This window comes from Dreissena polymorpha, chromosome 7 (genome assembly GCF_020536995.1).
Source record: "Dreissena polymorpha isolate Duluth1 chromosome 7, UMN_Dpol_1.0, whole genome shotgun sequence".
Taxonomy (NCBI): domain Eukaryota; kingdom Metazoa; phylum Mollusca; class Bivalvia; order Myida; family Dreissenidae; genus Dreissena; species Dreissena polymorpha.
Window position 1 is genome coordinate 30,863,253 of NC_068361.1, and position 24,443 is coordinate 30,887,695.

General features: G+C 35.9%; 3 protein-coding genes across 7 annotated transcripts in view; 2 read left to right on the plus strand and 1 right to left on the minus strand.

Annotated features, from left to right (window-relative positions):
• LOC127837546 (uncharacterized) overlaps nt 1-6,785 on the plus strand; it is a 64,762-nt gene extending 57,977 nt beyond the window's left edge. Inside the window, exon 4 of one of the 3 annotated variants that reach the window (XM_052364731.1) lies at nt 4,084-6,785. In XM_052364731.1, coding sequence (XP_052220691.1) covers nt 4,084-4,340 — 257 coding nt within the window. In that variant the 3' untranslated portion in view covers nt 4,341-6,785. Of the gene's footprint in view, nt 1-3,032 lie in introns of all 3 variants that reach the window. The other 2 variants (XM_052364732.1, XM_052364734.1) reach the window with 2 other exon arrangements.
• Nucleotides 1-19,659, plus strand: part of LOC127837548 (uncharacterized) — a 59,544-nt gene extending 39,885 nt beyond the window's left edge. The window contains exons 1-5 of one of the 3 annotated variants that reach the window (XM_052364736.1): nt 8,149-8,250; nt 15,465-15,610; nt 16,426-16,549; nt 17,009-17,174; nt 19,159-19,659. In XM_052364736.1, the coding sequence (XP_052220696.1) occupies nt 8,215-8,250; nt 15,465-15,610; nt 16,426-16,549; nt 17,009-17,174; nt 19,159-19,250 (564 nt within the window). In that variant the 5' untranslated portion in view covers nt 8,149-8,214 and the 3' untranslated portion in view covers nt 19,251-19,659. Of the gene's footprint in view, nt 1-8,148; nt 8,251-11,558; nt 11,688-15,464; nt 15,611-16,425; nt 16,550-17,008; nt 17,175-19,158 lie in introns of those variants that run through there. The other 2 variants (XM_052364739.1, XM_052364737.1) reach the window with 2 other exon arrangements.
• Nucleotides 1-24,443, minus strand: part of LOC127837545 (endoplasmic reticulum transmembrane helix translocase-like) — a 154,968-nt gene that overhangs the window by 76,174 nt on the left and 54,351 nt on the right. The gene's annotated exons all lie outside the window — the stretch shown is intronic.

The following is a 24,443-nucleotide window of genomic DNA, read 5'->3' on the forward strand; positions in this document are numbered from 1 at the left end:
CTGAAAGCGTTCCCAGACACATCAGTCCGTACAGTCGTCACTCTCAGGTAAATCAGAGATTGAAAGTGTTCCCAGACCCATCAGTCCGTACAGTCGTCACTCTCAGGTAAATCAGAGACTGGAAGCGTTCCCATACACAGCAGTCTGTACAGTCGTCCCTCTCGGGTAAATCAGAGATTGGAAGTGTTACCAGAAACATCAGTCTGAACAATCGTCACTCTCAGGTAAATCAGAGACCGAAAGTGTTCCAAGACACAGCATTTTGTACTGTCGTCACTCTCAGGTAAATCAGAGACTGAAAGCGTTCCCAGACACATCAGTCTGTACAGTCGTCACTCGCTGGTAAATCAGAGACTGGAAGCGTCCCCAGACACATCAGTCCGTACAGTCGTCACTCTCAGGTAAATCAGAGGCTGAAAGTGTTCCCATACACAGCAGTCCATACAGTCGTCACTCTCTGGTAAATTAGAGACTGAAAGCGTTCCCAGACACATCAGTCCGTACAGTCGTCACTCTCAGGTAAATCAGAGACTGAAAGCGTTCCCAGACACATCAGTCCGTACAGTCGTCACTCTCAGGTAAATCAGAAGCTAAAAGCGTTCCCAGACACATCAGTCCGTACAGTCGTCACTCTCAGGTAAATCAGAGACTGAAAGCGTTCCCAGACACATCAGTCCGTACAGTCGTCACTCTCAGGTAAATCAGAGACTGAAAGCGTTCCCAGACACATCAGTCCGTACAGTCGTCACTCTCAGGTAAATCAGAGGCTGAAAGCGTTCCCAGACACAGCATTTTGTACAACAGTATGTCTCAGGAATATTCTATGATTTTAGCGCTTAGCTAGTGAGATGTATCGTTCTCAACTTTCGTTTGTTATCGATCAAAATACATCGATGTTAATGTTTAACAATGAATTTAAAAGGAAACGAAATAGCGATTGTGTTTTTAAAAACTTTTACTTCTTAATTTTTGGTTTTAAATATGAATTTGCATAGGTTGATTTTGAAAATATACTATTGAACGTAGATATATGTATTAATAGATATAACCGAATTTTACGTTCGGATATTTTAACCATTCTTTTGTTGTTTTAAACTTTTAAGTGTCAATTTGTACTAATACAATTGAAAGAACGTGTAAATGGAACGACTAAAATGTACTGGCGCAAGTCGAAGACATGGCAAATCACTATTACAATATTTAAATTAATGTTGCCAATGAACAAGCTAAATCATTTTTACATGGTCGTGTTTGTTATTTCAATATCAACGTTAGTGACTTCAATGGTTACTCTTAACAAGATCCATCGAAATGTACGAAATTCAACTCGGTATAACAAGGTCCATCGAAATGTACGAATTTCATATCGGTATAACAAGATCCATCGAAATGTACGAAATTCAACTCGGTATAACAAGATCCATCGAAATGTACGAAATTCAACGCGGTATAACAAAATCCATCGAAATGTACGAAATTCAACTCGGTATAACAAGATACATCGAAATGTACGAAATTCAACTCGGTATAACAAGATCCATCGAAATGTACGAAATTCAACTCGGTATAACTATTTTCTCGATTGGTGCTCAAAAGTGAAACAAACTGCAGTAACACATACATTGTGATGTATCGTATACTTAATGATTAACAGGACTTGTTTTGAAAGTGTTTTTTTGTGCAGACGTTTTATTTTTGCCATATAGTAATATATACATTCCTATGACATTCATGTAAAATTCGTGTAACATACATAGCAAGTCATAAACACATACGTTTAGGGTGTGTATAGCCATAGAAGTAGTTATCGAAGATTCGTATGCAACACGTGTTTCAAATTATAAAAAAGTAAGAGAAAAAAATGTGTATATACTTAACAGATTAAAGATTTAAATTAATGGACACTTGCAAATTTCATCTTTATGTATTGATTACCATGTATTTTATTTCAAGGTCAGAGGCAAAGTGTGTGGCTTTAATTGTTCAAGCGCTAACGTAAAAGTTTTAACACAGTCGTATAATTACAGAAATCCCAGTTATACTGCACTGATTCCTGTTTAAGTCAAAAGCAGAAGAACATACATATTGTATATAATATTGAAGTTCTTTTAAGTGAGGTATGTAATATATTTCTGTGCGTTTTAAATGAGTCTCAAGCCGACTTTCACATGTATATCTTCCGAATGTCACCTAAAATAGTATGCTAATAATGTCTTTAGCTGGGGTTTCAGACAGGACTTAAATTAACATCCATACCCATTCAATATGAATACTGCGATGATGACTGTCTTCGTTTACTGTGTATTATGTTATACGTATATAGTACCTTAAAATAAGCTTTATATGGTACACCATCTTTACCAGAATCAGTCTAATTATGCGTGCCATAATATGAGTCGAGGTTTTTTAATATTAACGTCACGCACATAGCTGGGCCAGATTAATTGCGCCTTGACGCCACAGTGAATCCAGAATAATTTAATAACATATAATAACTTCGAGTCTAATTTAATTTTAGTCTGTTTTCAAAGCTATCATTCAGGAACGCGTTTTCGTCTTCACTCTACATACCTTTCAACAAAGAACATGAACACGAGCATTCAATGATAAAACTGAACATACATTTTTATTACTACTACACATATAATACTGTTATAGTATTACACGTCAATATATGTATTAAAAATACCCATAATACAATCGGTGTGTTTATCAACACTAAATTTGTTACTTAATGTTCAAACATGTATTCAAATAGACACAATGCTCAAAAAATAATTCAAAAATGACTTAATCATGTATGTTCACATTTTATTTATGATATTATTTAATAATGACGTTTGCTGTGAAAATGCATACCTGTAGACACTATTTTTCATTTACAAATACACACAACTTTATATTATCTGAAAAAATATTATAATTATTATAACCAACTTCGGAAATGCGTTGTTTTTTATATGCGTATAATTTAAATAATCTTTAATCACGCATCTTAAACCGACATAAAGAACGTCCTATTTTGTTTTCAGAATTATGTAGAGAGTGTGTCTGTAGAGATCTGTACTATAATGACCCGGCTGGGATACGGCGAGGAGATGAGACGGTGGCGCGTTGCGAGGTACAGGAAGTTTGACAGACTGATAAATGCACTTTACGGTGATCGTTATACTTGTATCACAGCTGGCAGTAAAGCAGAAGGGCTGACCTGCTATTTAGAAAGCGACCGCGACTGTCTATTCTTGCTGAAAACTGTCATTTGTTTGGAAGCTGGTATCAATCTTTACAGCATACCAGACGACTTACAAGTGTACAGGATGGATACACATGTATATCCAGGACACTGCAGACTTTTATTAGAGAGACTAACGTCTAGGTGTCTGAAAATAATACACAATGCTCTGTGTGATAATGGAAATGGGGACGTTCTATTGAGCAGTAAGTTATTGTTAGATGAATTTTCGTCGCTCCTTGCACATACCACTCGCGGAATGGTGCAACAAAAATGCGTGGGACCGTCATCATCGAGTACCATTCTAGGGTTTTTTCATACAGACAACGTACCCGCACTACGCTGTTCATGCCCAAGTGTCCTACACAGATGGGCTGCCAGACCCCGTCATTGGCCGTCACCAGTCATAGTTCAAAAAGTCGTAACATTAGGAGCTATTCTAACACCGGTAGGATTTAAGGGGAGTGAATTCAAGCACATGGAATGGAGGATTAACTTTAACAGCGGTGAGACAGAACTCGTAAGCAACCTTAATGATACTCAGGCGAAAGTTTATGTTATACTAAAAATGATCATCAAAGATATAATCAAACCCACAAATAAAGAAATAACGTCATATATACTGAAAAACATAGTTTTATGGCAAGCTGAACGTAACCCACAGACACGCTTTGGTGCATACAGTTTGCTTCACTGGCTGCATGACGGTCTGAGAGAACTAAGGACTGCAATTGCCAAAAAACATATGCCGTATTACATGATTCCTGAACGAAATTTAATGGAAGCATGTGGTATAAACAATAAGCTGCATCGTAAATGGGTAGCAGATATCACGGACATGCTAAAAGAAGGTCCCGGGGTAATACTTAGATTGGAGAAGATACGAAAGGCTATTGTCGGGTCCCCGGAGCCTATGTTGTGGTACAGCAAGACAAGGATGGAGCTGGAGATGCTGTGTATCGAGGAGACGTTGACTTACTCGGATTTCGTGCTGAATTCGATACGTTTTCGCCGTAGAGAGGTATTGAAAGAGGTGCGACAACGAATGATCCAGGAGGGCGGTTCTGTAAATAATCTATTAAAATTTGTTAACGCAATGTTAAAGTAATAATGAACTAACATACTAAAATTACACGTGTACCATGGCTGTACTAAAGACCACACATTCAATCAAATAAATAATGTCAGTCATCGACGGATTATACGGCGTAATATTTTCCAATATATATGCAGTATTTATTAAATTAGTGATTGTAAAATAATAATGAACTAAAAACCCATCAGCGTATATATTGGTGTTTTACATTCTTGAATATGGTTGTAAAATACGATGTTAACGCAGGTAAGCCATCTGATAAAAAAATTAGCATTTATTGATTTTTCGTGGATTGTGATTTTCAGTTCACAACCGTAACCCCCATCATATGTTTAAAAGAAATTTCGATTTAAAAAATGTGAGCGACTACCGCATCTCGGAAACAATTCTTTAAGTTGCGAAATGATTCATATGGTTGGGGTTACAAATAACAAGGGAGTCGTCGTTGACTCAAACAGCTGACTCTCTTGAAGAATCACTGACGGTGTTATGGCAATGTGGATTTCGTATCGCATAAATGTGTAATGAAAAGCAATTCATATAAAAGCCAGACACATTTATGGTGTCCTTTTTTCTTCATTACTACACGATAATACTTGTTCTGATAAATGTCAAAATTCCCTTCTTTTCCCCCATTATAATGATTTCAATGAGCTTTATTCATAAAAAAATGAGAGTAATTATCAAGACAAACAAATTAACAACATCAACAATAGCTTGATATTTTCGGTGACTATGGTACGCTCTGGATCGTACAAGATTGTCTGTTTCGCATCCGCATTCTAGACGTGTCTTGATGTATTTCCAACAGGCTATACGCAAATCTCAGAGTTCGCATAAATGAACAATCGCGGTGACGTCATTGATAGTTGCAGACCCGGGCTGAATGAACTAAAACAATATTCTGAACACTTCGGTGTTGTACTTTCGCACGATAATTTATCGTTTTAGAATTGCGGGATTCTGGCTGATCGAGGTAGTTGCTAATAAGTCGATAAGTCGCATCTTCTGGTACCCATCCTGTTTTTGTGGTGTGTTACTTCGTGTACCCGGTGATCTATATCCGGTACTCTTGGCTCTGTGTGTGTGACTAGGTGTCGGAGAGATCTGTATAATCATAGCCGGGGGAGTAACACACGCGTACAATTGAATGAATACCTCATAGTATTGATGGATTACATTAATGATGTAATAACACGTAAAAGTAACCATAAATGTTTTCTTAATTATTTCATTCATAATGAGTATTTCATGAGTTCTTACAACTTAATTTAAACTATGTGTTAGAGAAGACATCACAGTTACAGTTGTCGATCTTTCTTCACTTTGTATGCGTTTCAAACTCCGCGAGTCCCTCCATTTTTGTTATTACTGAGCGGTATGTAAGAATTATTACCTGCTTCCATTGTGTTACAGACAACACATGTCTTCTGAGAACGACCTTCTTGACGCAGTTGTCTTAAGCAAAGAGATTAGTTCAATCATAAATTTTTATTCGCCATCCGATGAGTAATAAGTACATTTGTTAACTGAGTCACAGAAAATATGCCATTAGTTGACTGACTGTTTTCTCAACATACCCGTAATTGAGTTGTTGTTCGTACCCACCGGTTAATCTTTTCATCGCCCAGTCTGAAAGAGCAGATATCGTAACGGTTGTCAATGAGGACTAAGACACTCCTGTCGAGATAAATGACATTCGCTATCGTTATATCTGCTATTGTGTTTATGTTTATGGAATACAATTGTATATTGTTTTGAACTATTTACATAACATACCATTTTTGTAAAGAAGTGCATTAGCTAAGTTTCGATGCGGTGTAGCACCGCTTAGATTAGAAACTGGTCGATATGAAAATATTGAATTGGGTAATCGAACATATTTCCATTGTAAAAACATAGTGGAGGATGAGATACATGTTCTTTTTCATTCATTGTCCTTTATATGTGAATATCAGGAAAAGTCTAATGGACATTTTAATTGTAACTCCAAATTGTCACAACATGTCAGATACTGAGAAACTTAAATACATATTTACAGATGGGAGGTTGCTTTATATATCAGCCAAATCCTGCTTTAGTATTCTCAAAGAAAGAAGGAATATTTTATATTCAAAATGAATTGTATATACTTAAGTTTTACGCTGTACATTTGTAAAATAGTTTATAGACTAGTCTAGGTTTTAAAAAACAAATGGTATTTTAATGTATGAACAATATTGACAAGTGTAAATAAAACCACATAGTCTTAGCTGCAATAACTTATTTTAATAGAAGTAAGTTTTAACGATATGGAATTCATTTGTTAGTCAATAATTGTTAATGTATATAAGTATGTAATTATATAGTCTCTTATAAATCATATTATGATTGGTCGCATACATGTAACTGTGCTTTTATATGTATTTTAATTGTATATGTATTGCGAATGAGACTCTAATAAAGCATTGAATTGAATTGAATTAACATAATAACTACTTATTTACGACCATGTACGCAAATAATATGAGGACATAAAATAAAGACAAACAACAAGCCCAAATGATAGCATTATGAAATGGTTCCTGATACAGGAAATGGGCACAGCAGTTATGTAAAGTTTATTTGTAATGTTGTAACAGTATACTACGAGAGGTGGAGCATTATATGGCAAGTAACAAAAGACGCAGAATGCACATTTAGTTACCAATTGGACTCAATATAAACCACAGTGAGCGTTCTTTTGCGAGATATAATCAACGTGCAAGGAAAATAATCCAAGTAATATATGTGATGCATGTTGAATAGTTTAAAGAGTTTCGCCTAAACGACACGAAACAACTTGGGTAGCTGGGTTAGCATTACTATGTTCACATACTTATATCATTAACGAACATCTTCTCTATTTGAATCAGAGTTATTGGCTGTAGAACTGTATAGAAGACCGATTCCCAAATTAAATATATGTCCGGGCCGGGATCGAATCCGCGATGCAAGGATTTGAAGTACAGCGCTCTGTCCGCTTTTTTAACTGAGCCGTAAGTGCGTCAATGCCAATACGACACGACACAAGACGAAAAACGTGAGGCTTGTTTGATTGCGGCCATTTTAAAGAGAGTAAGTCAGCGCCAATACGACACGACACAAGACGGACGATGCTATGTTTCAAGTATTAAAGTCATGTCGTTACTTTCAATGTTCATGATCACTGAGCCGTAAGTGCGTCAAGGCCAATACGACACGACACAAGACGAAAAACGTTAGGCTTGTTTGATTGCGGCCATTTTCAAGAGAGTAAGTCAGCGCCAATACGATACGTCACAAGACGGGCGATGCTATGTTACAAGTATTATAGTCATGTCGTTACTTTTAATGCTCCGGATCACTATGTCACGCCTCAAACATCTCCAGAAATTCTTAAATAACTTATAACTCTCGTATACTGACCAACATGTCGAATAAACAATAACAGGTTACTAAACATACAAAAGATAGATTAGATCAGTAACGGCTTCCTGCAACAACTTCAGATAGTAACCAAGGAATAGAGTGATTGACGCGCCGTGACTTAGGGATATGTTTTGAATTCTTAGTAAACTCATGCTTACATACCATACATATATATAAATATGGGTGCACATCTGGAATTACGAATAAACTCCGCAGATAACAAAAAAGGGACAAAGGCAAGGTCCACGAGTTGAGAACATAAGCAGCCATTGTGATGTTTGTATAATACAAGTGGCATTTCTTTTCGATCTAATCAATGTGGCTTCTGAACTTGTTTTTCACTCGTAAGCATTTGATAATTTTGATGAGATAAGGGAAGGATTCTTTTGGGAATAGGCGTGTGTATGCGATAAAGGGCAATAGGCCCAATTTCCGTCAATGGAAACGACATCCTGTTATGCAAAGTGGAGCAATTCAAATTTCATCTATGAGTGTAAGTTGCTGAATTTTAGGGCTAAAAACACACAAACGTATGTATGGTTTCGGCTTAATCGTAACTTTCTTTATTAATGTTTGCGTTTCCACAACTTAATTCATCGAACCGTTACTTACTTCCGCTGATTTCTGAAACGGTTTCCATGCTTTTTTTATTTGTATAGTTGCACGTTAGATTTGCAAACATTTGGGCCTCGCTCTGTGCAAAAAGGGGTTTAATACATGTGTCTAAAGTGTCGTCCAAGTGTTAAGCCTGTGCAGTCAGCACAGGCTAATCAGGGGCGACACTTTCCGCTTTTATGATATTGTATATTTCAAGATAGTCTCTTCTTAGCAAAAATCAAGTTTAGGTGAGAACGAACATGACAAAGTAGCGAATTGTCACATATTCCGATCTACTCGCTATTTTTGTACAAACTGATAGTGACGTATGTTGGACCCGTGTTCATTCGCCGGCATTTACGAACCGGCATAAAATGGCATTGGATGTGAAATTTATCGCAACTTTTGTAAGAACAATAATTAAAATGGACTATTATAGAGATTATGAAGAACATTACATGTATGAAACGAAATTTAGTGATCGTCAGTAAGATTTTTTTCTGAAAGTGACTCGGACAGCAAAGAATCTATTGCTCAATATGACAATCAGGTAGGGAATATGAATCGATAAAAATATATTTGTCTTTTTTTTGTTTAACGCAAATGCCGGAAACAAACCTCAATTTTTGTTTGATTTATTTGATTGTAATACTACAGTAAGATCGCGTTGAATATGACTACAATGTACAGTTCAAACTTATCGCCACAGAACGGATACTTGCAAGATTTCTAATGGATGTATTCAAATACTACTTCCGTTATAATGATGTGATGAAATCAAAACAAGGGCATGCGTAGATAAAAAGTGGGGCGGTGGGACTTTGGATCGACAAGGTGCTCCAACCCTGTGTTAGGCTCTAATATGATAGCGATGAATGTTTTATCCACCCCTGTGTTAGGCCCTAATATGATAGCGATGAATGTTTATAAAACAAACTTGCTTTGATTGGGGGATTTCTAATAGAATATCGGATATCGAACTGTGACTGCCATAAACAACTTGAGAAATATCCGCTGATAAGACACATTTCCAAACCCCAAAAATAATAAACTACATTACACCATCTGTACAGAAAAATACACAACGCTGATAACTTGTGTCAATTTGAGATTCGCCTTTGCTGGATATTTTCGAAAGTTATAAAACAAAAGAAAGCAATCATTTTCTGTGTAACCTTAAATTTAATCCAGTTGATTATTTATACTTAGAAATGCAAAGCTTTTAAGTGTTTATCAAATCAATACGAATAATTATGATCCATGCACAAATCCCGTGGCATATTATATTTTATTGTGAATAGTTCAATATAACATTAACAATAGTGTAAGCGAACAAAAATACTGTTTTAAATAGCATCTAACTGAAGTTTAGAAAATTATCTGCTTCTGGTCTGTGTAGTAAACAGTACATTATTGGGGTTAAATATCCGTATAACTAAGTTTACGTAGTTATTTTTTTTATTCTCTAATAAGTTCTTATATGTTATAGAAATATATTTGATAAGCACACATAACATTTTGACACTCGATATTTTGACGACACAAACCATACCTTGAGATTTTAAGATGAAATAAGATGAAATGAATATGTCCTTTTTATATCTGTTGTGACGATTCATCTTTTAGTTTTTAATAATTAGCGAAGGGTTCAAATAACGTGATTTTGTTACCAAACTATTGATGCGTATATGCCTATAAAAAATAGTGGCATTTTTATTAATCCGTATCTGTAAAATAACAACAAAATCATCGTTTAAGTATCAAATGTTTTTTGGCAATTTGTGTTCATGATTTAAATCGTATTAGAATATATCTAATTATAAAATAGCATTTTCGTTATAACGACGACATTTCTCCTTTAACTCATCTCCATTTATCCCATATTTAGAAGAAAGACTTTCTGGACACCTATGTATAATGTAAACACTATTTTTGTTGTAAAATACGTGTGTGCTGAATTTCACTAGTCCCTTGATTTTCATGCAACGTTCTTCTTCGTATCGCCACAAGATAAACAGTTTATTTCCAGGGCCGTCGATGTTACTTTAGAATACGTGTAGATCATGTTTTCAACATTTTCGATACAAACTGAAATTCTCTTGATAAGTTGCTGCCCACTCACATGCCAGTTTTGCTTATAATAATCTATGATTGTGATAACGTTCTAAGAATTATTTTACACTTAAATATTAGCTTTATCACATGACCCCAAAAATTGAAAGCTTTTAATTAAAACAATAACTGTACTTCTCCATCATGCAAGCATGTTTGTGATTTACGTTTTCTATCTCTGAAAAAAAAAACCATAAAACTAATGCTATAAAATTCTAATTGTTGAATTTTCCTAAAACATTTCATATTCAATTTTTCTTTCTGTAACTTGAGTGGTGCTTTATAAAGGGAAATGACACATACGTAAAGTAGAGAGAAATAATAAATTTGTAAAGTGAAAGAAGTGAACTTAACTTTGGCCAACATACCTACCCTATATTTGTTGAAAGTGGAACTTTGCACACCTTAAAAAGGCCATTTTCACGTTTTGGTAAATTGACAACATTGAAAAACGTGTTTCAGATTCGCAAATGTTTGTTGTAGTTATGATATTTGTGAGGAAACAGTAATACTGAACATTTACCATGCTTTAAATATCCCCTATAGGCATCTTTTGACGATTTAAAAACCAAAAAAAATTAAAGCGTTGCAACGTGAAACGGTTGAATAATTTGCAGAGTTTTGTTGTTGTCGTTATATTTTGCAATACTACGAGGATAGCTTATATAAAGTATAAAATACATCACTCATTGTGTGAGCATGGATGGCCGAGTGGTTTTAATTTTATTTTTGTTTTTTACTGGAGCTTTTTAGATCCAGTATTTTCATTTATCAATATAAAGCATTTAATGACAAACTTCAATACATGCCAAAATCTGTGAAAAGGCCAATTTAACAATATAAAGCAGTTAGTAATTTAAAAAGAGTATCGCGTGACGATCTTCGGAATAAGTTCAATAAGATCGGACAGTGAAGATGAGTTGAGGCAATGGCATGAAGGATCCTGTGTTGAAAGAACTTAGATGCTTTACTGTTGTTGTTGTTGTTTTTACAACAACGCGTGAAATAAGAGTTAACAGGTTCCATATCTCGATTATGATTATAGCTACCTTGCGAGGATGAGTACACTAGTTTATAAACCCTACTCTTAATAGCACTTTAATCAAGCGGTTGATAGCATGTTAAACTCGTTTGGTTTATGATACAATTGAGTTAGATCTGTGTTAACACGTGTTGCTGAACGGCTGCGCTATCTTTGCACACAGGGAGTTGAGTAAACAGGTAATACTTGCGTTTTCACTTGTGTTGGTAGCTTATTTGATCAAGTAAATAGATGTACTTATACAGAGCTACTGCAATTGTTTGACTTGCCTTCGCATTGTAATTTGTATGTCACTTTTAAAACTGATGTAAATGTACTAGCGCGACTAATAATGGACTAGCAGACGATTTATTTCATCTAACGGAGGATTCTGGAGAAAGCCGATGTATCACGATTGGTGTAGCGCACGATCACTTTGAGTAATCGGTTACTATCGTCATATTGCGTACGATTAGTAAATGCCGTAGTTTATATCTAAATCAAAGCGCTGAAGGCACTGAAGTTGTTCGCTGTTGTCGTCCTTGATTAGCTTGTGCGCATTGCACAGGCTAATCAGTGTGCACAGGCTAACTTATTTGACATGCATTAAGCCCCGTTTTCCCTGAAAGCAGCCAATATGTACATATTTCAATGATAAACACTAGACTGGCCAATGTCGTCTTCCAAGCTGGTAAATACACACACTGCAGTAGTAGAGCATACGCTCCTAAGCATTCGTCGTCTGCAGTGCAGACAGGCAGCGGTAATCGTTCCTAGCGTAGTGAGTTACCGTCCTTTGCGTAGCTAAGCACATACTGATTCGCAATACATGCTCTGTAAATTTAGTCGGCCGTAAACGTCAACTAATAAAATTACCCAGGTGCGGTTAGGATGTCTCGATTACAATTTATTTACAGATTATTGGTGTATGTCTAAAACGTGCTTATCCTTATGTGAGCTAGGGGAACTGATTTACTACTGCATTCACAAAGTGACTTGTTTATTCCTGTTTATTCTTGTTTGCGAACAGGGGTGGTATTCTGAAACTTTCTTAGACAAAATTTTCACTAAGAATTCACATTTTTTCTAAGAATTTTACTATAACTGTAATATTTTCTTAGTTTTTGTCTTAGAAACGTTCTAATGTCTTAGAATTTTCTAAGAGTCGCCGAATTTTACTATAAAAGTTAGAAACCTCTACACCTGTCTATAACGTATAGAATTTTCTTAGAGAAAATATTTTTCGGCCATTTTGTGTTGATTTATTGAAAAAAATATCGAATTTCACGTCAAACCACCACAGGTAAGTTAAATTTAACATTGTTAAACAATCTTTACATTTTAAATGACGTAAACGCACCTAATATGTAGATAACGTAACATAAATATCCATCTCTCGTATGTTTACAAACGCATTTAAAATGTGGGAACAAAATTCACCACAATATATACGTTGACAGTTATTATCATCCTAGAATGTATTACTATGTCGAAACCTTCACTTTCCTATTTTACAAAATACGAAACTGTAAAGTGACGAAACCTCCTTAGATACATTTCCGTCAAAACAAATATGGCGGACTTATGCCGGACGTATCAGTTTTGTTTACATCTTCGAAAACTTTAAATGAACGTTTCCAATTTAAATAGGAACATAACGATGCAAAAGCACATCATCTCTTGTGCTTTCAAGTTAAATGCTCATACTGTCATTTTATAAAACTGTATGGATTTAGAAATTGGTATCGTAACAATTCTTGAATTGGAGAAAGTGTAATCTAAATCACATGTCAATTTACTATACTATTTTCACTTTTAAAGTTTTATACTTAATTTCTTAAAAACGTGATGTAATTTTTTTGTTTTCCATTTTTATTTATTGTCATCCTAGCGTTGTTTATATTGTTGGTTGAACTGTTCATATTGATTATTGCAACTACTTTAAGTTAGGTTGAAATATTTGTATAAAGTTACTTGTTTTATAATGTACTAAAACAACTGTTTGTTCAATGGTGCAATTGGAAAATCTGTTAGAAACATAACACACTTAACTATAATTTCAGTGCCAAAAAAACCTTCTTCGCAAGGGGCCTCTTTTTCTTCTGATTAACCAAAAAGTCCCTTTCCCACAAAAATTTCTTTAAATTCATGCATTTTTATCAAAAAATCTATCTCAGTATTGTTCATTCCCCAAAACCAGAAAAGTGTGTCTTTTTTCCCTGAATAAGGCTGTGGCCCTTTCCACAAAGTTGGTGTTTTGGCCCTGAATTTAATTACCTTCTGTAAATCTATGTTTCAGTAGCTCATGGTTGGTTAATCCGCTGATGCCACTTCCTTCAGCCATTAAATTACAAAGGATTAAACAATCGTCCAACGAAAATTTTTGTTCCCGTTCCTTTTTATTTGTCGCCATTGTTTAACACTGATTTTGACAGTTGTCGTCTGTTTACATCCCAAGTAAAATGTTCTATTTTTAGAGACGGGAATTCCTATTCGTGACGAAGTCGAATGGTTACACAATGACATAACTATGAAATAAATATGTAGAATTACTTTATTCCACACATACCATTATGCAACCATCCGTGTTATATTCAGACTTGACACATTTTATTGCTTTCGATTGAAGATTGTATAGACACGTAACATCAACTAACAATTGATCCACATTCACGCGAATATGATTCGACGCACATTAATTATTAACCGTTCTCTACTCTGAACGTTTGAGCGATTTCAGTATTATCGGCTTTAACGAATAGCAGATGGAATAACATCCAATATTCAATTAAAATAATGTGTTTGAAGCCTTAAAACACATTACACTCGCGTTTTGAAATGACACACATTGTCCTTCAAAGTTGCCATATTGTTTTGCTTCGCAGTAATAATCGCGCATGCGCACAAATGCAAAAGCGCTCAATCTGTCAAAAATAGAAATCTTTTTCGAACGAAAATCGTTTTATTTTCTAAGAACGATTTTTCTCTAAGAATGGTCTTAGAAAAATTCTTAGAGGAAAATCTTAGAAAAAAAACTTTCTAAGTGAAAAAAATTAAGAATTAGAAATTTCTATATAAAATATCTAAGAAATGTTCAGAATACCGCCCCAGTTTTAAATGTACAGTACCAACATTAATACAACCTTTTCTTCAAATTGTGATATGTATTTTGTCTCATAAAGAAAAACAGCAAAAACACTGTTAATGCTGCTAAATAATCTTGATCTTTCTAATTTTCCCTGTACAGCCTGCATGTTTTCATTACAGCAAACACACTTCTTCACCTGTCAATACGTTTATAGATTGAAAAAATGAACACATATATATAGGCTCTGGCACGAGTTGTCATATCATACCATATTTTATTAAACGAGTTCAGGAATTTTGTTAGTAAGCGAGCCTTTGGCGAGTTTACTAACGAATTTCCTGGACGAGTTTAATAAAATATGGTATGATATGACAACGAGTGCCAGATCTTTTTAATCACATGCTTTTAAATGAGCAAATAAAATAAATATTTACGCAAACATAATGAAAAAATCCCGAAATGTTGTTTACATTTCGTGACGTCATTTGACGTTGCAACGTCATTTCAGCAAAATAACAAAATGCGATTGGTCAATAAACGAACACTAAGCCAATACAAACGCTTAAAAATGTTGTTTTACACATGTGTAATATTAAAAAAATATGTTATGGTTGTATTACATTGGAAACAGGGTATAGCATTTAATAAAAAGCGTTTGCAACACTTTTCAATACCTTTCAACGCTTTAAAATGCTTATTTGGAGAAAAAAAACGTGTATGCATGCAGTTAATAAGAATGGATAGACTAATTATATACATGTATATACATAATAAATGCATGTCTGAGAAATGCATTGAGCGCACAATTAAACGGGTATGTCGGTAAATGGACAACGCGTTCACACTTTGCGCAAATCTATGTATACGTGGTTATGTTTGTATAACATAGGCACCTAGGATGTCGCAACAATCACCGGAAGCGGAAATGGAGCGTCTGAAGAAGCAGTTGGGCTTGGTTCATCACCTCTCGGGATACGGCGCATTCCGGGAGATGTTTAAAGGGGACAGGGAGGTGGTGTTTACTTCACCGACAAGGTAAGTCTCAGCAACAAACTGAATTTCAATCTACTTATGAGCCATTCTCTTATAAAAACCAGGCTTAAAATGTCATACCAGATAAGCATGTATCGTCATGTCATCTAATATGAATCACAAGTCTGAATGTAAAGTTTAAGTTCTTTATTTAAGATAAACAAATAATTTCAAAACCAAAGTAAATAACACAAAATGAATATTTCCTAAGAGAAGGCAAGGGCGTGTGTTATCTGTATATTTTGACGAGGTATTTATACCAATTTCGTTACGTACTCGCCTAATTCGTGACCCACGCCTGTCATCAAGTAATGGGCGTCAAACATGTGAATTTTTCCGTTCTTGGACAGATGACATATCGTCCCACCGGACTTTACGCCTCTGTACTCGCGGGTCTCCATTTAATTTGATATCTCCAATTTGTATTCACACATGGAAAACGCATCGGAATGTCGCTTCTCCCCGCTTAATGTGCCTACTAACCGTTTCTATGTATTTAACAAGTCACGATACTTTTAGGTATTACGTAGAAGAGACCTAATTGTATGTTATGACATATTAATTGCTTTGTTTTCGTTTGGTATCTTAATTACTAACCGTCTTTATTTAGTTATAGTGTAGTTATTTATGATGTTGTATGTTTCTTGCCTATGTATTATAATTTGATTATAAAATTACTAACCCTTATATAATTACAATTTGATTATAAAATTATTAACCCTAATATAATTTTCTGTGTGACGTCACAGTCATCATTCTGAAATGTTCAATAGTTTTGTTCTCTACACGGTTGAACTAAATAACTCCTCCGTCCCCAGCCATGACGGGCCTCGCTCCACGGCGACCAGTATATACTTCCTGTTGACACAGCCTCACTGCGTCACGTGGCACAAACACCTGTCAGACGAGGGATTCTACTGGCATGCTGGTGGAAAGGTCAAAGTCAGTGGTTGTGGAAGTGCAATTGCGGTTCTTACGGGATAAGATGATTTGCTCTTTTTGGCGGGACTTCAATTGCCATGACGTCATAATTACGAAGTCATTTCGTAGTTTGATTCATGGGCACTTTGACATTTCTTTCATGTGAGCCTCGATCAGACAAACGAGGTTTAATGCGTGTGCGAAAAGTTTCGTCCACGATTAGCCTGCGCAGTACACACAGGCTTATCAGGGACGAAATTTCCGCCTAGAATGGACATTCGCTAAGAAGAGCCTTTCTTTAAACGAAAAATACCATTAAAGCGAAAAGTGACGTCATTGATTAGCCTGTGGCTAAGTTCTTTCAACTTCAACTCATAAGAAATTGATCTCACGGATATTGTTGTATTTCTCACTATTTTGGAGAATATACACACCGAGTTTACTGTTATGTACACAGCATGTACCACTTTCCCCTGGTAGGTACGGATCTTGACGGACGGCGGGACACTGTCGAGTGTCACACTAGGGGACGTTGTGCGCAATGAAGACTGTATGGGGCAGGCGATTGTGCCGCATGACACGTGGTACTGCGCCGAACTACAGGGAGGGGCCGCCTACGCGCTCTACAGCGCCGTGGTGACGCCGGGTGAGTAACGAGTAAAGGTAAAGAGAGCTAAAGTCATGGGTTTATAGTGTGATAACGATACTTTTCTCATCTTCAGCCTAAATTCATAGTTACCACCCGATCACCATGCAATAAGTTCTCCGTTTACATTCGGGGCTATATGCAGCCACTTCATATTGGCTTATTTCCCTCACAGGTAACAATTTGTGTCTTGTTCTGATAAAACTGGGCATAATACATATGCGTAAAATGTTGTCCCAGATTAGCCTGTGCAGTCCGCACAGGCTAATCAGGGACGACACTTTCCGCCTAAACTTGATATTCGGTAAGGAGGGACTTCCTTGAAACTAAAAATACCATTAAAGCGGAAAGTGTCGTCCCTGATTAGCCTGTGCGGACTGCACATGCTAATCTGGGACGACACTTTACGCACATGAATGAAACACAGTTTTCTCAGAACAAGACAGGTTTATACACTTCAACACCGTTATTTCGAACACCGATAATCCGAAGTCACCGTTATTTCGAAGTATTTTTCAGGTCCCGATTTTGGTTCTCCTTTGTTTAATGTAAAATTTCATTGTTAATCCGAACTTCGTTAAACCGAAGAAATCGTTAATTCGAAGTGATTCAGTCGGTCCCAACACTATAATTCGCACCTAATTATCAATCTTTAATCCGAAGTCAAAACTGCAAAATAAGGTGCGTAATTTCACACCTTTGTCGTGGCGCGTCAAAAGCCGATCATTACACCTTTGTCGTCTGTGCGAATGCCGTTGTTCAGAGATACATCGCGTATTAGTTAAAAAAATGTTTAATTTCCGAAAATGTATTCATATGTATGTATGTCTGATAATTTGTGCTATTCTTTATATTTTATATGTTCTGTAATAAGACAAATATAAAAACAAGAAAAAGAATCGTTTTATTCCTCCGTTTGTTACAAGTGGAAATCTATTTGCTATCTGACTAGTTTACGCTTTTAAGTAAGCGTGTAACAAAACCATGCGAATTCCACAACGTTTCATTTTTACAGAATCAAAAAAGTCTTCTGTCAAATGTTTATTTCGAATTATCGTTAATCCAAAGTATTTTTAACGGTCCCGACGACTTCGAAATAACGGTGTTGAAGTGTACTTCCGGGTGGAGAGCTGCAAGCGCGGAATTAATGATTTGATTAAAAATCGTAGTCTTAGATGGCTTCGAAACAGGGACCATCCGATTCCTAAGCCAGTATCGTATCACCAGATAACTGTCTCACGGTTTATGTAGTAGGGACGGCTATATATAAAAAAGTAAATTCAGTGTAGTCGCTGCTAAATTCTCAATAATAGAATTAAATACTGACATGATGTCAGTTGAAGTGCGTGCTTAATAGTCGCCGAACATTGTTGGATTTGTTTGCCACTCAACAATGACTTAGACTTCTGATGAGTGGGAATTAATTCACGACTGTGTCAGTCATATAGTTAAATAGCCAGCCATCAGATCAAGAATAGGCCGATCGATAAAGACAACGCAATCATTATTTTGATTCTTACATATTTTGTGAGGTACAATAATATGCATGAGCCTATATGTGGTGTTAAGGTATAAAGTTGAGTTTGTTCAGATGTTTAGTTAGGTTTGTCTGTAGTGAAGGTAAGCTACATTTTAAGGTATTCATCCAATCACACTGCATGTTAATGACCTTTCAAATCATAGTATTTTATTGAAGGACAGTCGTATTAAGCTAATCATGTGTTGATTAGATCTACATTAAAGACGCACGTTTACGCAAACAAAAGTATAATGGAAATTATGGTTTATGCACTTTTTGTAGCATAGCATAAGCAAAACTATGTTAGTTATTTGAGTATATTTTACAAAATATAATGACAACAACAGAACTCTCCAAATTATTAAATCGATTCGCGTAGCAACGCTTTATGATTTTCAGGTTTTTAAATCGTAATTATTTGAGTATATTTTACGTGTGTACACTAGTGTTTTTCCTTTTGCCCAGGTTTTGAGTTTCGAGACTGGATCGCAGGAGAAAGGGAGGCCATGTTGAAAGCCTTTCCTCAACATCATGACGTAATTATACAGTTCACCTGACGTCATTCAAAAAGTCAAGCAACGTTTACATGACGTCAACACAAACTTAATGGAACGTCATCATGCGAGATCTTTACATTGATTTGATTTTATTAAAATTGGACTTCCAAGGACGGTCTGAACGTCAGTGAGAAACTGTTACACAAACCATTTGAATATAGGAATACAAAAATTCGTGAAGCAAAACCACGAGAGACATTATTACAAACAATCCAAGGAATGTTTATTTGCACACATCTGCTAGTTGTTCATTGAAGGGGAGAGCCTACACTTAAACATAAAACTGCAGACCTGATATTCCTTGGTATACCCATGCAAAGAAAATGTACTGGAGAGCTCTTTTCTATTTTATGCAATATATGTATGCCTGATAAAGGTAATAGGCCTTATTAAAATGCAGTGCTTGTTGTTTGATGCCTTTACATGCTTTGCGAATAACTAAAATACTTTATGTTTCATGGCATGTTAAAGTTTGTTTGTGTACCCTTCCTGGTAATGTGGCTATTTAATCAATCAATTTCAGTCCAATTCTTGTTTGTGCGTACACGATGAGATTACCCTTTGAGGTTACACTTTGGTTTTAAGTATACCAACATCATTAGCCTACTCTTTGAGATTACACTTTGGTGAAAGTATACTACTATCATTAGCCTTACCCTTTGAGGTTAAACTTTGGTAAAAGTATACCAACATCATTAGCCTTACCCATTGAGGTTACACTTTGGTGAAAGTTTACCAACATTATAAGCTTTACTCTTTGAGTTTACACTTTGGGGAAAGTATATAAACATCATTAGCCTTACCCTTTGCGGTTACACTTTGGTGTAACTATACCTACATCATTAGCCTTACCCTTTTAGGTTACACTTTAGTGAAGTATATCACCATTATTAGCCTTACAATTTGAGGTTATAATTTGGTGAAAGTATACCAACATCATGAGCCTTTCCATTTGAGGTTACACTTTGGTGAAAGTATATCAACATCATAAGCCTTACCATTTGAGGTTACACTTTGGAGAATGTATACATAAATCATTAGCCTTACCCATTTAGGTTACACTTTGGTGAAAGTATTCCAACATCATAAGCCTTACCCTTTGAGGTTACACTTTGGTGAAAGTATATTAACATCATCAGAATTACCATTTGAGGTTACATTTTGGTGACAGTATACCAACATCATTAGCTTTACCATTTGAGGTTACATTTTGGTGAAAGTATACCAACGTCATTAGCTTTACCATTTGATGTTACATTTTGGTGAATGTATACCAAAATCATCAGCCTTACCATTTGAGGTTACATTTTGGTGAATGTATACCAACATCATTAGCCTTACATTTTGAGGTTACACTTTGGTGAAAGTATACAAACATCATAAGCCTTACCCTTTGAGGATACACTTTGGTGAAAGTATACCAACATCATTAGCTTTACCCTTTGAGGTTACACATTGATGAATCTATACCTACATTAGCCTCACCCTTTGAGGTTACACTATGGTGAAAGTATACCTACAACATTAGCCTTACCCTTTGAGGTTACACATTGATGAATCTATACCTTCATCATGAGCCTTACTCTTTGAGGCTACACTTTGGTGAAAGTATACCTACAACATTAGCCTTACCGTTTGAGGTTACACTTTGATGAATCTATACCTACATCATGAGCCTTACCCTTTGAGACTATACTTTGGTGGTAGTTAACAGACACAATTTTAATTCTTCATTTTTGTTGAAGACTTTCATGTCAACTATATTTAATGATAATTTTATACAACTTAATAACTTAAGCCGCAGTAACCTTGGAAAGAGGTTGTCGTCAACAAAATAAGTCAAATTTTACAACTTTCTGGACTGTAACTGAATTAATGTATGCGGAATTCATTTAAACAAGAGGGCCTGAAAGGCCCAAAGTCGCTCACCTGAGATAAAAAGAAATGACCTGTTCTTTGCAGCCCAAGATAGCAATGGAACAAATGGTCTAACCAAGTATCACGGAGAATGAACAACAAATGGCCCCTTGGCGGCCATGTTATTTTAACAGACCTGAACCATTTTTTTTAACTCTTCCAAGATATGTCCAAATTTCATGAAGATTGGGAAAAAAATGTGTCTTCGAGACTGTTCACGTGTTGTCACTATATACATATAAAGAAAACTGCCCCACTCCCTGGCGGCCATGTTTTTTCACTGGTCATGACCATTTTCAAACTTGTCCGAGACATCCACATAACTAATGTTTTGACACAATTTCATGATGATTAGGCAAAACATGTGACTTCTAGAGTGTTCACAAGCTTTTTTACTATATAAATATCAGGAAAAAGACCCCCCCTGACGGCCATGTTTTTTTACCGATCAAAACCATTATCGAACTCAACTGCCCTATCCAGGTGTGGTAGTGCGGTCTCCTTCGCTTACGCAAATGAGCCGGTCACAGGACGGTTACAAGTTATGTAACTTTGTAAGCACTTATGTAATGCGAACATATTTATTTGACAAACTCTTATTTCCGGTCAGGATGAATATACTGACTTGTTATAATTCAATTATCGAAAGGCGTTCAGTCAGGGACGCCTAAATACACTCAAAGAATTTATTTATATGTGAAAACCAAGGCAGCTTAACAAAAATAACTATTTTTTTATTCCAAGAACTCGGAAAATGAAGAACAATGACAGAACATTAAGAACTGGTACAAGCCAAGTCTAAAGAATCTAAGTATCGTTACAAAAATAAACAACATACAGCAAATACCTTAATGAATGTAAAAAGAAATTCAAAATCTGTATAAAAAAACCCTGATATAAATATAAGTTACTGTTAGTCTAGAAAGTGCTTCAAAAATCTAGTTTACAAAATAGCTCTTATTTAATCTAAAGAACAATATTTATGGAGAATAGGAAACTTCAGTGAATCAAATGTAAAAATAAGAAAAATATACTACAGTTATTGAAATAGAATATAGTCTTTAAAATTTAGAAAATGATAAATAAAAATAATCTAAATAATAAGGATAATTTAGAAAATAATGCCAAAATGTCTTGATGCTGGTGTTAAAAATAATTTAGAGATTAATTATTTCAAAATTCCAACCTTTTTTAAGAGCTGTTAACTTTTCAAGAAAGCATCAAGAGGTGTTTAAATCAGCCCAAACAGCTTATTTTATACAGTTCAGAAGAGATCAATGGCAGAGTAGTCAATTTTCCCTCAAAATAGTGCATTTATCAATGATCAATATCTTCCCGAATTCCAGCGCAGAACTAAATATAGATTACTGAACCAGGTTAAACAAGGGAGATAAATACTGCATAAATACTGCAATATCATGGTCATGTTGTCTTTCTTTCAGTTATCTCTTAGTTGAAAGACCTATCACAAATGTTAATGACTAAAACAGTTATGTTAACTATGAAAATTCTGTGTTATGAAAAATTACATAACACAGTTAATGTCACATAATATTGACATAATAAAACCAAACTTTACTACACAGGAAACCAATGTTCTGAACAAATTTAACTATTAAACTATAGCCATATAAGGAAAAATGCCCCGCCCTTTGGCAGCCATGTTTCAAGCCAAGGTTACCATTTTTTATTTCATTGGGACATATCATCTGAGCAAGTTTCATGAAGATAGGAAAATAAATGTGGCCTCTAGAGTGTTAACAAGGTTTTACTATAGCCATATGAGGAAAAATGCCCCGCCCCCTGGTGGCCATGTTTTTCAACCAACGGACATCATTTTCGAAGTCGTCCAAGATCTCATTGGGATTAATCTTCTGACAAAGTTTAATGAGGATCGGACAATAAATGTGGCCTCTAGATAGTTAACAAGATTTTGCTATAGCCATATATAGCCTTATAAGGAAAAATGCCCCGCCCCTTGGCAGCCATGTTTTTCAAGCAAACGCAACCATTTTCGAACACATTCAAGATATCATTGAAACCAATATTCTGACCAAATTTCATGAAGATTGGAATTAAATGTGGCCTCTAGAGAGTAAACAAGGCAAATGTTGACGTCGCACAACGCACGACAGACAAAAGACGATCACAAAAGCTCACAATGAGCACGTTGTGCTCAGGTGAGCTAAAAATAACTTAACAAACAGCATAATGCTGTCAGTTTAAAATATGTATTCCTTTGTCGAAACATAAAAGCATTTTTGCAACACACTTGTAATCAGAGAATGTCTGTTGTTGAAGTTATAACCAAGACAACGACCTTTTTATATTTATGCCCCCCTTCGAAGAAGAGGGTATGTTGTTTTGCACATGTCGGTCCGTCCGTCAACCAGATGGTTTCCGGATGATAACTCAAGAACGCTTACGCCTAGGATCATGAAACTTCATAGGTACATTGAGCATGACTTTCAGATGACCCCTATTGATTTTGAGGTCACTTGGTCAAAGATCAAGGTAACAGTGAATCGTTCTTGGATGCAGTTTACGTCCACATTTGCAGATTATATTATGTTCTGGTGTCGTGAGGTCTCCATCCCCACCAGATTGTTTCCGGATGATAACTCAAGAACTCTTACGCCTAGGATCATGAAACTTCACAGGTACATTGATCATGACTGGCAGATGACACCTATTGATTTTGAGGTCACTAGGTCAAAGGGCAAGGTCACAATGACTCGTTCTTGGATGCAGTTTAGGACAACATTTGCAGATTATATTACGTACTGGTGTCGTGTGGTCTCCGTCCGTCCACCAGATGGTTTCCGGATGATAACTCAAGAACGCTTACGCCTAGGATCATGCAACTTCATAGGTACATTGATCATGACTGGCAAATGACCCCTATTGATTTTGAGGTCACTAGGTCAAAGGTCAAGGTCACAGTGACTCGCTCTTGGATGTAGTTTAGGACCACATTTGAAGATTATATTATGTACTGGTGTCGTGGGGTCCATCTACGAGGGCTAGCGCTGTCCCAAAATTTCTTTGAGCAAACCAGTTTTTTGTTTGGTGCACGAAACTGGTTTGGAAATCATCGTATATATACATGTATTATCAACTTGTTATGCCCCCCTTCGAAGAAGAGGGGGTGTATTGTTTTGCACATGTCGGTCTGTCGGTCGGTCCGTCCACCAGATGGTTTCCTGATGATAACTCAAGAACGCCTAGGCCTAGGATAATAAAACTTCATAGGTGCATTGATCATGAATGGCAGGC